Here is a 13,945-nt window from a genome sequence, read left to right on the forward strand (position 1 = left end):
TTATAGCTGCCACAGAAAACAAATACATATGCTGATGAAAAAACTCATCATTATGTAAGTATACATTCATTATGTGATATGATAATTTATGAAGATACTAATTTGTGTTCATTCACTCTACACTTTTCCCTTGTCCTATTTCAAGTAGATTCATTTGTAATTCTTACCTTGAAGATTTTTGTAAGACTGACCAAGGAAACTGCCTAAAATGAAAGGCACACTATACTGTGTAGAAGTCCAAGCTCACTGAAGTGATTAAGTTAAGTGCTGTGGTTGGGGTGGGAAGAGAGGGGTGGGTGTATAGCTAGGGTACACAGACTGTGCCAATGACAGTAAGGATCAAGAGAAGACTCCCAAAGACAGAAAGAGGTTAAAGATCAATCCTCCAATTATTGGGGACCTATTCCCACTTTCTTGCAGTATAAACAATGACCAAGGCTAAAGGTCTTAATGTCCAGTGGCATGGGGGCCTGGAGTCAGATATAAATAGAAATAAAAGTAACAAATCATAAACTGAGACTCATACCCTCTATATTGATCCAATGGCAGTCTTCCATGCCAGTCTGCAAATACCATGAAGACAGGGGAATTCTCTTGTTTATCATCCAAAAAGCCCAGTGCTGTCGAGTCGATTCCGACCCATAGCGACCCTACGTCCCCATAATCTAGCATTTTCCATGGCCCAGAAGAGATGCTCAATAATACTGCTGATTTCTTGCACAAAAAGAACAAACTAATGGTTCACTGAAGCCAAGAATTCAAAGATGCTCACAGGACCACACTAATCCACACTGTTGGAATCTCCAAGGGGATCCCTCCATATAACACTCCTCCCTATTCCCTAGCTGGCTTCTGAGCAACTTGAAAAATAATATACAGAGCAAAAACTAAGGCCAAAATATCACCTATATTATTGGCCACAGCCATGCTAGAGGACATGGCTTTTAGGCCCCAAAGAACTTGTTCACTGAAACCCAGAAACTGGCAGACACTTTCCCCCAGCCTATCAAAAAGAAGGAACAGAAAAGAATGTGTGCTTTCCATGGGCTGTTTTGCTTCCAAGTAGAAGAAGGGCAGTGCTGAGATGAGTGTGTCCAGTTGTTCTCCCTAATTCACCAGGAGGTAGAGTGAGTGAGTAGGCTGAGGGGCCGGAAGTGTCACAACAGTGGAGTTCCCTTCACCTGAGACAAAACATCAGGTGTGAGGAAGACGTGTCTCCCCCTAACATACAAAAATAATTTAATACAGTGGATTTTCCCTTAATCCACCTCCACGTAGGTAACTTACAAAGCTCTACATGCCCATAGTAGACACACGGACTATGGTCCCCACCTCTGTAAACGCTGTTGCTGCTGTGAATAGGCTGCTCTCTAGATCACCCACACTCTTCAGCTCCCACCAGTGAAGCCATCTGATTTCAAAAGTCAAAAGTTTTATCATGAATCTATTTATGTCAAGCATATTTATTACATTTACGATATTCAATTAAATACTATGTGAATTGAGAAAACAAGAGTGATACATAAAGAGAGTTGTTTCTATGAAAATTAAGCTTAATGCTTTGGAAAGATTCCATGAAGGTGAACTTTTTATTAAAAAATTGTCATCAAAATATTTGACTGGACTATAAGACATAAAATGATACTCATGAAGAGGGTGCTTCTTAGCTCAAGTAGACACATGAGACTAAATGGGTAGCACCTGTCCAGAGGTGAGATGAGAAGCCAAAAAGGGACAGGAGCTGGTTGAATGGACACGGGAAATTCAGGGTGGAAAGGAGAGGTGTTCTGTCACATTACAGGGACAGCAACTAGAGTTACATAACAATGTGTGCATAAATTTTTCTATAAGAAACTAACTTGAACTGTAAACTTTCACTTAAAGCACAATAAAAAAAAAATGTCATCATATTAGGTATGGGCAAAATCATTGTAGATTTGCAAAAAATCTCAGATCACTTCTCAAGTGTCTTTAAGTCAACTTTCCACTTTAAAGAACTGGAAACCGGAAATCATAGAACATGCATCACTGGTACGGTTTATTCAAAAAAACAACCAGGAACTCTAGGCAGCAGACTCATATTCAGAAAAAAGGCTTTACATTAAAAGACTAACAAGTGAGTATGAATTAGCAAGTTATGTTTTAAATCAACCCAGAGGCATCTTAGAAGAAAGACATTAAAATGTTTCAAAGTACTTAAGTATCATTTTTTTACAGTTTCCTGTATTAACCTTCTTTTATTTGTTATCCAACCAACTACTGGTCCCAGGCATGTTGAATAAGAGAGCTTCTGCCATAGAAAATTCAAAGAATCATTTTAGGCTAATTAAAAGGGTTTTCTGCAGTTCTTCAATCACCAAGCAGTTCTGGAGTCATGCAGGCACAATCTTTGCTCCATTCCTGGATAATTCACATCCATTTAAGAAACAAGCATTATTCAGAGTGGGGCCCAGGGCTCCTTTCTCTTCTCAGGAACTTAATTACTTAGGTTTCTCTAGATTATTCTAACAATGAGAGGCTTTGGGAAGGTAATTCCTAGAATATTTCATCAGGTGACGGGGATGAGCTAGAGGTTACTAGGATAATACTTACCGTCTCGGAGAGACTTCTGCGGAATTTTTGTTTAAACGCTTTGTGGGTTCCTTCGTCCTTTTCCTGATGTCCTGACAATAAGCCCATGTGTCCTCCAGCTTCCTGTCAGGATCTAGCACTTCCAGTACCTTTAACAAGAGCTACAAACACAAAATTGCCTTGGAGGGAAGAAAAATAGACTGAAAAAATGGGGTCCCTTAATCCTAAAAGAGTCCCTGGGTGGCACAAACGGTTAAGCAATCAGCGACTAACTGAAAGTTTGGTGGTTCAAATCCACCCAGCAGTACCTGGGAAGAAAGAGCTGGCGATCTACTTCTGTTAAGATTACAGCTAAGAAAACCCTATGGAGCAGCTCTACTCTGTAACACATGGGGTTGCTATGAGATGGAATCGACTCGACAGCAACTGGTAACAGGTTTACCACATGCCAGGTATTGATGACACACAAGTGGAAGAAACAGATAAAGTCCTGCTTTTCTAGAGCGTTTATTCTAGTAAGGTGTCTGGTGGTGAAAAGTGTAGCGATGAAAAAATAGAGCATGGTAAGTAAGGAATAGAAAATGAGGGTGGAAGGGAAGTGGTATTTTATATTAAAATCACTCACACACACACACAAAATACAGTTGCTGTCGAGTCAACTCCGACTCATAGTGACCCCATGTATGTCAGAGTGGAACTGTGCTCCATAGAGTTTTCAAGGGCTGATTTTTCAGAAGTAAATCACTTTTTTTTTTAAATCACCAGGCCTTTCTTCTGAGGCACGTCTCAGTAGGCTCAAACCGCCAACCTTTTGGTTAGCAGCAAGCATGTTAACTGTCTGCATCATCCAAAACCAAAAAACCAAACCCATTGCCATCGAGTCGATTCTGACTCATAACAAACCTATAGGACAGAGTAGACCTCCCACATAAGGTTTCCAAGGAGCGCCCCGTGGATTTGAACTGCCAACCTTTTGGTTAGCAGCCACAGCTCTTAACCACTCTGCCTCCAAGGTTTCCACATCACTCAGGGACTCTGCTATTTTATATAGATCTGTCCAGTAAAGCGACATTTGTCAAGATTTGAAGGAAGGGAAGGCACAAGCCAAGCACATACCTTGGGGCAAGTGTCCCAGACACAAGAACAAGTACAGAAGCCTGAAGCAGAACATAAGGGTAATGTTCTCAGAAAGTCAGGGGGCAAGAGTGGCTGGAACAGAGGGAGTGCAGCCGAAGGAGTAGGAGGAGTAGGTGATGAGTTTGGAAGGAAAGCAAAGCAAGAGCAGGGTGCAGAGCAGAGCCCGTGGGGCCTTTCAGACACAACAAGAACTTTGGCTTTACTCTGAGTGAGAAGGGGCCATTGGAGGGCTTTGAACAGAGGAAGTACATGATAGGAATTATCTTTCTGAATGACTGCAGTGCTCCCTGTGTAGGGAATAGGCTGCAGAATAGAGGGTGGGGGTAGAAGGCACTGCTACTTGCCTGCCCAATATCCATTCTGCCTTTCTTCCTTAATTGAACAGAACCTGAATTTTGTCCAAGCTGTAATGCCCAATCAAAAAACTCCATTTTCTGGACTCCCTAGTAGTCAGATGGATGAGATATAAGGAGAAGTCTCCTGGGAAAGCTATTATTTACCTATTCAGAAGGACAGAGTCAGCTGGCATGCACCCTTTAACCTTTGCCCCTTCCCCATCTTCTTGCCTGAAACACAGACTGGAAGCCTGGAGGTGTGGAAGCCATCTTGAGATCAGAGGACAATAGACATGTCCTAAGTAAGGATGAAGGCGCAGAAAGTCAGAAGAGGCCTGGGAGACTGGTGCTGTAATGGGGCAGCTGCCCAACCCTTACTTGACAATTTGGTGGGTTTCCCGTAAACAGTAAAACTAATTGCTGTTGATTCCAATTCATGGTGACCGCATGTGTGGCAGAGTAGAACTGCTCCATATGGTTTTCATGGCTGTGACCTTTCAGGAGCAGATCACCAGACCTTTCTTTCGAGATGCCTCTGGATGGCTTAGAACCACCCAACTGTCGGTTAATGGTCTAGCACTTAACCGTTAGCACCGCGCAGGCCTGCACCCACAGCTTCGCCTGTGACCTCCCATTTTCTCATATGCCTTCTATCTACCAGTTAGCACATACTTAAGAATACCTCCTAACACCAACCTAAAGTGTCAAGAGACTGAACAATTTCCTCCATCATTTCTTCCCCCAAAGTCAAAAAGCAAAATTGATTGGTAGAACTTCAGGGGAAAAGAAGACAGATGTTTCTGGTTTGCTGTACCTGTAAAACTTGAATGATTTCACAGGAATCAAAAGGAGAAGCATGTATGTTATTTCTACTCACATTTCTTGGGGGCAGAGAAAGGCAGGCTGCTCTAGCCCCATGAGAACCCTTTCCCTCGGGAGAGGCACTCATGTCCTCTCCTCCTTATATACATCCACCCCTTCAACAATTAACTCCACAGGCATTAGAAAGAATTATTTTCAAGGCACCAGTGCGCCCCCTCCCACAAACCTAGAACAGGACATTACCTCTACAGGTAGATCGTCTTCCAGATTCGGGTAGAGGGCCAAGGGATGCCTGGCCAGGTGGGCTTCAATGTCCTCGATAAATGCCTTCCGTGCTCGCTGGGCTGGTGAGAGCTTGGCAAACACAGCTGCTTCCTTGGGCAGCTTGTTCTCCCGTGTTTTGGGGACAGGTGGGGGAACTTGGTGATAAATCAAGGGAAGAAAGCCCTCCTGAGGGCCCTTCGTGATCAGACCTTGGCAAGGGGGACAGCCTTTCCTGAAGTCGTCCAGCCCCTTCCTCACAAATATCCACTGTTGGCTGTTCAGGGAGGTATTCTTGCACCTGTGCCTGTTCTTGTGCTTTGGGAAACACCTGGAAGACAACATGCCTGGTCATACTGACTGAAAGGACTGGGGTGGAAGGAGGAGACTGTATGAGGTTGGCTGTCACCTTTTGGGGGGTGAGGGAGGGGCGAAGAGGGTGGAGTCAGGGAAAGAGATTCCATATAAAGAGGATTGAGTTAAGCATACTCCTAGTTCATGGCAAATCACTGGTCTGCCCAAAGCCCCTCTCCTGTCGTATTTATTCCATCTTATCGCCATATCCCAAAGTCCCTGGGTGGTACAAACAGTTAATGCGCTTGGCTGCTAATCAAATGGTTGGAGGTCCTCATAAATAAAAAAATCAGCATAGGCAAAAAGCCTGGTGCTCTTGCCCCTTGGCTGTGACATCAAAATGGCAACAGACCTCCCAGGTACCTGAAGCACTCCACCAAACACAGGCTCAGCTTGGCCAAAGTGACCAGCTGCTTGACTAAAGGCTTGGCCTGCAGCAGACCCTCAAACCGAATCCAGGGATTCAGGTGCCCCAGGCTCAGGGGCAGATTATCCAATAGGCAAGGTGAGCACAGTGCTTACCTTGCTTACCAGATCAGCTGTAGTGAACAATTTCACATTTTTCCACCACATCAAAAGATTATGCTTCTAGATATGCCTAGTATCTGTCTCTCTCCCAATCCCACAGCACCTTCCTACAGAATCAAAGCCTCTTTTCAAACTTACAGTCCCTGACAAGTACTGATGACCCAGTCAGCAAGGTAAGAATGGGCTTATGTTTACCTTGCTTTTTGGGTATTCCGTCCCCGCTCCACCCCCCCCCGCCCCCGCCCCCGCCCAGATTGTCTGGTAGAACAAATCGCTAACCAAAGGAAAACCAGAGTGGGTCTTGGCAAGAGACCTCAGAGTCCTCAGCTAAGCTAGTCTCCACAGTTGACTCTGGCCATCAGCTTCTTATCTGGAATGGGGATGTTGTGAGGGTAGCAAAAGGAAAGGTCTTTTGGGCTGAGGAGGGCCTTGCGCTGTTATTTTACATTACATTTTTTTATAATTATATAGGTGGATGGAGCACTAACGGGGAGCCTGGAGGGACATCATGCCGAGCCTTCGCGGCCCCCTGCGCCACCACACGGGATCCATGCGCCCCCATGCGGGAACCTCGGGGTGCGCCCCCGGCCCTGCGCGGCGCGCTTACCGGGGCCTGTAGTTCATGCCCACCGGCACCAGATCGTGCCCCACGGGCCGGAACAGCCGCCGACGGTCCGCCATGATGTCCCTGGATCCTGCGCGAAAGCCCGGGCTTGGGTGGTTTGTTTTCCTGGCCGGCCGGTCCGGTCGCTAGGAGACCGCGTAGGCACGCGCAGCCCTCGATCTCCCCCGGTGCGGACCTACCCAGCGCAGCCCCAACCCGGGCCTAGCTGTCGCCTTCCCCAATGGCGGTAGATCGCAGCTGGGCACGGAAGAAGGATCCGGTCCTTGGTTTTATTATCTTTTAATCTTTTGTGAAGGGGTGTTCATCTTCTTCCCACTGAAACTTTTTTGCTCACTACTATTTTTTTAAAAACATATTCGTTGAAGGAAAGGAAAGAAGAAAGCAGAGGGAGAGAGAAATAGCAAGAGACAGGAAAAAGAAAAGACTTAATTCTAAATGGCAGGGAATCCTGTTAGCACGGATTTGTTTTCCTGGAGGTCCTGGAACTCCCTGGGCCTCATCGCCTCGGTAAATTGAAGGTGGGGCATTTGTATGTAGTCACCAGCAGATTTTCAGAGTCCCTTCTAGCTCTTGCGTTGATTCTTTTGCCTCCACCCACTTTTAGCAGTGAAAAGAGAGCAACGCTGCCTCATGGTTACCTTACAGCTGCCCCGGGGAGGCAGGTGCCCCTGTAATAGAAATGAAAATGTGGTTTGGAAATTCTCATGCCGCTTCTGAGTGTCCCTGATTTAAATATAAGCATTGCTTCCAGAGGAAACAGCAGCATGGCACTCTCCTATTCCAAAATTATTGCAGTAGTTAAAATATAACTGCTATACCAAAACCAAACCAAACCTGTTGCCATGAGTGAATTCCGACTCATAGCAATTCTACAGGACACAGTGGAGCTGCCCCGTAGGGTTTCCAAGGAGCGGCTGGTAGATTCGAACTGCTTGCCTTTATGGTTAGCAGCCAAACGCTTAACCACTTTGCCACCAGAGCTCCATGACTGCTATGGTGGGATCATCTTTGCAGTCATTTAGCTAGAATCGCATTTTCAACCTCTCTGCAAATAAATTAGCTTCATATTTGAGAATCTATTAAATACCTGTATATCATCTATTGCACAGTGGAGAGCCCAGTAGTCTGCCTGAGTTGCATCCTGTCTCTCCCACTTAATAATTATGCAGTCCTGGGTAAGTAACAAGCTTTTTTGGCTTCATTGATTTCCTGCTCTGAAAATGGGGAAAATAATAGTATCTGCCTGCAAATCTGCTGTAAAAGACCTCTTCAACATTTTAAGAAGCAAAGATGTCACTTTAATGACTATGGTGCACCTGACCCAAGCCATGGCCTTTCCAACAGCTTCATGTGCATGTGAAAGCCAGAAAATGAAAAGGTAGAAGAGAATTGATGCCTTCGAACTGTGGTGTTGGGGAAAAATAATCAATATACCGTGTACTGCCAGAAGAATGAACAAGCAAGTCTTGGAGGAAGTGCAGCTAGGATGCGCCTTAAAAGTGAGGACATGTTATCAGAAAAGACCAGTTGCTGGAGAATGACATGTTTTATAAAGTAGACGGTCAGTAAAAAGGAGGGAAACCCTGAGATGGCGTCTTAGTTATCTAGTACTGCTATAACAGCAATACCACAAGTGAATGGCTTTAACAAAGAGAAATTTATTTCTTCACAGTAAAGTAGGCTAAAAGTCCAAATTCGGGGTATTGGCTGTAGAGGAAGGCTTCCTCTCTCTGTCGGCCTTCTCGTCAATCTTTCCCTGGATTAGGAGCTTCTCTGCACAAGGGCCCCAGGTCCAAAGGGTGCGCTTTGCTCCCGGCACTTCTTTCTTTGTGGTATGAGGTCCTCGCTCTCTGCTAGCTTCCCTTTCCTTTTATCTCTTGAGAGAGAAAAGGCGGTGCAGATCACATCCCAGGGAGACTCCCTTGACACTGGATCAGGGATGTGACGCGGTAAGGGTGTTAACAATCCCACCCTAATCCTCTTTAACGTAAAATTGCAATCACAAAATGAAGGACAACCACACAATACTGGGAATCATGGCCTAACCAAGTTAACACACACATTTTTGGGAAGACATAATTCAGTCCATGACAGATGAATTGACACAACAGCTGCAACAGTGGGCCCAAACATATCAACAATTGTGAGGATGGTGAAGGACTGGGCAACATTTTGTTCTGTTATACATAAGGTCAGCACAAATTGGAACCGACTCAACATCTCAATTTGAATTCCATCAATTCCTGGAGCCTTGTTTTTTACCAATGCCTCTTAAGTGCAGCTTGGACTTCTTCCTTCAGCACTCTTGTTTCCTCCTGAAATTGTTGGATGTCAGTCATTTTTTTTAGTAAAATGACTGTGTATTCCTTCCATCTTCTTTTGATGCTTCCTGTGTCATTCAGTTTTTTGCCTGTAGACTCCTTCAATATTGCAACTCGAGGCTTGAATTTTTTCTTCAGCTCTTTGAGCTTGAGAAATGCCGAGTGTGTTCCCTATTGGTTTTCTGACTTCAGATCTTTGCACATTTTGCTATAATACTTTGTCTTCTTGAGCTGCCCTTTGAAAGCTTCCATTCAGCCCTTTTACTTCATTTCTTCCTTTCCATTTAGCTTCTCTACACTCAAAAGCAAGTTTCAGAGTCTCCTCTGACATTCATTTTGGTCTTTTTTTTTTCTTTTTAATGACCTTTCGCTTTCTTCATGTATGATGTCCTTGATGTCATTCCACAACTCACTTGGTCTTTGGTCATTAGTGTTCAATGCATCAACTCCATTCTTGAGATGGTCTCTAAATTCAGGTGAATTAGAGGCTACAGTCTAGATATACGCTTAGCGACATAGACTTTTTAAATGTGGTGATCAATGAAAAAAGAAAGTGAATGACATTTATACTATAATATCATTTATATAAATTTAAAATGTATATGTCATGGATTGAATTTTGCCCCTAAAAATATGTGTCAACTTGGTTAGGCCATGATTCCCAGTATTGTGTGGTTGTCCTCCATTTTGTGATTGTAATTTTATGTTAAAGAGGATTAGGGTGGGAATGTAACACCCTAACTAAGGTCACAACTGATTCAATGTAAAGGGAGTTTCCCTGGAGTGTGGCCTGCACCATCTTTTATCTTACAAGAGATGAAAGAGAAGCAAAAGGGGAATAGGGACCTCATACCACCAATAAAGCAATGCGGGGAGCAGAGCTCATCCCTCAGACCCAGAGTTCCTGTGTGGAGAAGTTCCCAGACCAAGGGAAGACTGATGACAAGGACCTTCCTCCAGAGCCGACAGAGAAAGCCTTCCCCTGAAGCTGACAGCCTAAATTTGGGCTTGTAGCCTACCAGACTGAGAGAGAATACATTTCTCTTTGCTAAAGCCATCTGCTTGTGGTATTTCTGTTATAGCACCACTAGATGACTAAGTAAGCATATATGTACATTTTACAAGAACTCATATGAAGTGAAGGATATGCTTCAAGCACATTAGAATGATTGCCAGTGGAGAGGGCAGAGGAATGGTAGTGGAGAATGGGAATGAAAAGAAATGGATAATGTATAATAAGAGGGGCCTTGCAAATGATAATGGAGTGTCATGAATCAAGGGACAAGGTTAGCCAATGATCTGACTCTGAAGTGGAAAAAGAAAAGTTTCTAGGTGGCACTGAGACGGAACTTCAAAGAACACATTGTAGGTTGTGGAATGCTGAAACAATACCTTCTCCAAAGCCAAGTTAGTTTGTAGTAATAACAACAAAAGCATGCAGCAGCTGGTGAGGGAAGGAGCCAGAGCTACAGTGACAGACACTGGATAAAGCAGGGCATTGTCAAAATTCCTCAGCAAATTTATGTGAACTTAGCTTGAAGAGGATTCTAAAAGATTCTAGGTCTCATGATTTCTTGTCAGCTGCACTCAGATGTGAATAGCAATTACTCTTTGGAATCTTGTGTCTGAAAAAAATGATACCAAAAATCCCGCTTCAGGCTTTCAAGGGTCACCTATGGCCTCAAAGGATGAGCTGCTTTCTGGAGTAGGGCTCAGATTATGGTCAATATATGCACTGAAAGAATTCCACATAGGAACATTTGAAGTGTCTTCGGGAGGACTTGAATTCCCACCAGTGTAGTTAAAATAAGACAATGCTGTTGTTGTTGTGTGCCCTCAAGTCAATTCTGACTCAAAGCAACTCTATAGGATAGAGTAGAGCTGCCTTATAGAGTTTCCCAGACCGTATAGGGTCACTATGAGTTGGAATTGACTCGATGGCAACACGTTAGGTTCGGTTCAGAATCTTTACGGGAGCAGATGGCCAGATCTTTTCACCTGTGGAGCGGCGGGTAGGTTCAAACCTACAACTTTTTGGCTAGCAGCCACACTCTTCACCATTGAGCCACCAGGGCTCCTTAAATAAGACAATAAGAGAAATGAAATACTTAACATTGGCACCAGGTTTACTTTCTCTTGCTTTTATTTCTAAACTTGGTATGATTTTCTTGTTCTAGAATCATTCAAATTGTAGCAGATTCTTTACGTGTAAGGGGTTATAAAGAAACTTTTATAGAAATACTTGAAAAATAATCATAGGTACAGGCCCCAATATTATAAATTATATCATAAAAACCATACTGTATCTCTTATCTATTAAGCATAAAGTAAATGTTATTATTTTCATTTTACAAGTGGAGAAGTTAAAATGTGTTTTATCCATTAACTCTGGTACTACTGCAAATATAATGTTTAACATATTTGATGGTGTTATTTGGGCCTTTTCATAATTGTACATTAACATATGTTAAATTGAATTGAACCTTTGTTTCCATAGGTTGCGAAGTCAAAGAAGCCATTCAAATAAAACAGTAATGCTTCACGGGCTTATTAGACTCATTAGACGTGTATCTAATGACATGAGGAAATTAAGATAATTACCCAAGCTCACGAAAACAATTAGGGGGCAACACATCTTAACCCAGAGTTCCACACTTGAGTCAACCAGAAAAAATTTGAATCATAAATCAAGCTGAAGAGGCAATACAGTATAGTGGCTAAGATTAATCTGGGTTTGAATCACAGCCCTACCACTACCTAATGCTGGGCAAGTTACCAGATGTGTCTAAAAAAGGAAAGTGAATGAGATTTATACTACAATATCATTTGTATAAATTCAAAATGTGTATGTCATAGATTGAACTGTGCCCCCCAAAAATATGTGTCAAGTTGGTTAGGCCATGATTCCCAGTTACACGTCAGGTAGCTCAGCAGTTTCTTCTTCAGTAAAATGGGCCTAATAATAGTCTAGGCTATAAGGTTGATATGGGGATGTAGTATGGGGATAATCTAAAGCTGTGCTCCCCAGTGGAACTATAATGCAAACCACAAAGGTGAGCCATTTAAGTAATTTTAAATTTTCTAGTAGTCATATTGGAAACCCCAGTGGTGTAGTGGTTAAGAGTTACGGCTGCTAATCAAAAGGTCAGCAGTTTGAATACACCAGGTGCTCCCTGGAAACTGTATGGGGCATTTCTACTTTGTCCTATAGGGTAGCTATGAGTCAGAATCGACTCGACAACAACAGGTTTGGTTTTTTGGTTTCAGTAGTCATATTTTAAAAGTAAGGAGAAACACATAAAATTAATTTTAATAATGTATTCTATTTAAACCAGTGTATCCAAAATACTATGATTTCAGTATGTAGTCAACAAAAAATTATTAGTGAGATATTTTACATTCTTGTTCATACTAGTTTTTTGAAATCCACTGTGCATTTTACTTTCAGCACATCTTAATTTGGACTAGCCACACTTCAAGTACTCAATAGCCACATGTGGCTACTGGCTACCATAGTGGACAACATGAATATGAAGTATTTTTAATCATGTACCTAGCACAAAGGAAGTACTCAAGAAGTACTTGTTCAAAAACATTCCATGGGTTTATCCATAGGTTGTTTGCATTCCTTACTGTATTTTTATAAGCATAGAAAATATTTGTTAGCAACACAAGCTTGCAAGCACATACAGGTCACACGCTTCCTCTATCAGTTCTTGTTCTGTTTACTCTGGGCAATAAGATGTTGCTCTTTTTCCCTTCCGACATAAGGAGAGGGTTGTTAGCCCTGGAGCTGTTCAAGGGACTTTCCAGGAGATCTAAGATGAAGAGTGTAACCTCCAAAAAGGATTTCACAGAATTTTTGTCTTAGTGAACAAACTGCATTTGCCTGGGTAAATATTTAATGTGCTTTTATTACCACTGGAGTACACTTGGAGTCAAAAGTATATTATAAAGTAATGACTTGGGACCTAACCTGGGTAAGCATCCTCTTTTTCTCCTTCCCATCACTTTTTCATCACACCCCTCCTAGACTTCCCTGGGAATCTGGGCCTATGCAGGTGCAAATGATTCCTTTGAATTGCCTCTTTTCAGTCTGCTCCTTGCTGGCCTCATAGTTCCTTCACCTGCTGAGTTCTAGGTGATACGTGGGCTTGAAGCAGGCAGTCATGAAAGGGTTATTAACCATCCCATAATAGTTGTTTTCCAGAACAGTCTACTCTTGCTACATTTTTGCTACAACTTTTACAGCACTTCACTATGATTGGTCAATCCCCAGGTTTCTTGTCTTCTCCAGGCAGCAGGCTGAGGCACAGGCACACTGACTCTGAATCTACCCACTATATGACCTTCCTGGGGTGGCAGTAGCCCTGTGAGGTCATTTTTTTCAGGGCTGTGCACAGGAATTTTAGAGCTGTGGGCAAAAACCCATTCACTAAAATTATGCAGACTGAGCATGCATCAAAAGACTGAAGATCCTCCCCTCACTGTTCATACATATGTATGTCACTCCCTATAAAAGGAGCAAATCTGCCCTGGTTCAGGGAGCTGGCAGCCTTAGGTCACCAGACCTGCCAAATTGTGAATAAGCCTTTCTGTTCTTCCAAACCTGTGTCTGGCTGACTTCAATTTGCTAGTCTGCTTGACAAGAACCTATTAGTTGACAGCTTCAAGCTGAGTCAGGAATCTAGGAAACCTGCCTTTCTCTAGTAACTGTGCTGAAATTAAGTGTGAATCGAAGAGTTAAACATCCTTGGCAGTTTCCTCAGCCAACCCACAGAGCAGTTGTTGTCCATCTTGGAAAGACCACACTCATATTTGTAGAATGGTAGAAATGTTTTCCCTGAGCTAGGCCAAAATCCAACATGGAAGTGAGGGCCAATGAAACTCTTCCCCAGCCCCCAAAGACTGAGCCAGTCTTGGAAACACCACCCTCACGCAAGGTAAACTGCAGATGCTTGGCCCTGACCTCAGTCAACCCTGATAGAGAG

The 13,945-nt window shown here is 43.1% G+C and overlaps 1 protein-coding gene across 1 annotated transcript in view; it reads right to left on the minus strand.

Moving 5' to 3' along the window:
• The window catches only part of FAM47E (family with sequence similarity 47 member E), a 44,668-nt gene extending 38,449 nt beyond the window's left edge, over positions 1-6,219 (minus strand). Inside the window, exons 1-2 of the mRNA XM_023553342.2 lie at positions 5,109-6,219; positions 2,593-2,732 (exon numbers count right to left, since the gene is read on the minus strand). Coding sequence (XP_023409110.1) covers positions 2,593-2,732; positions 5,109-5,471 — 503 coding nt within the window. The 5' untranslated portion in view covers positions 5,472-6,219. The remainder of the gene's footprint in view (positions 1-2,592; positions 2,733-5,108) is intronic.
• Between the last annotated feature and the right edge of the window lie 7,726 nt (positions 6,220-13,945).

Source organism: Loxodonta africana, chromosome 5, assembly GCF_030014295.1.
Source record: "Loxodonta africana isolate mLoxAfr1 chromosome 5, mLoxAfr1.hap2, whole genome shotgun sequence".
Classification (NCBI taxonomy): Eukaryota; Metazoa; Chordata; class Mammalia; order Proboscidea; family Elephantidae; genus Loxodonta; species Loxodonta africana.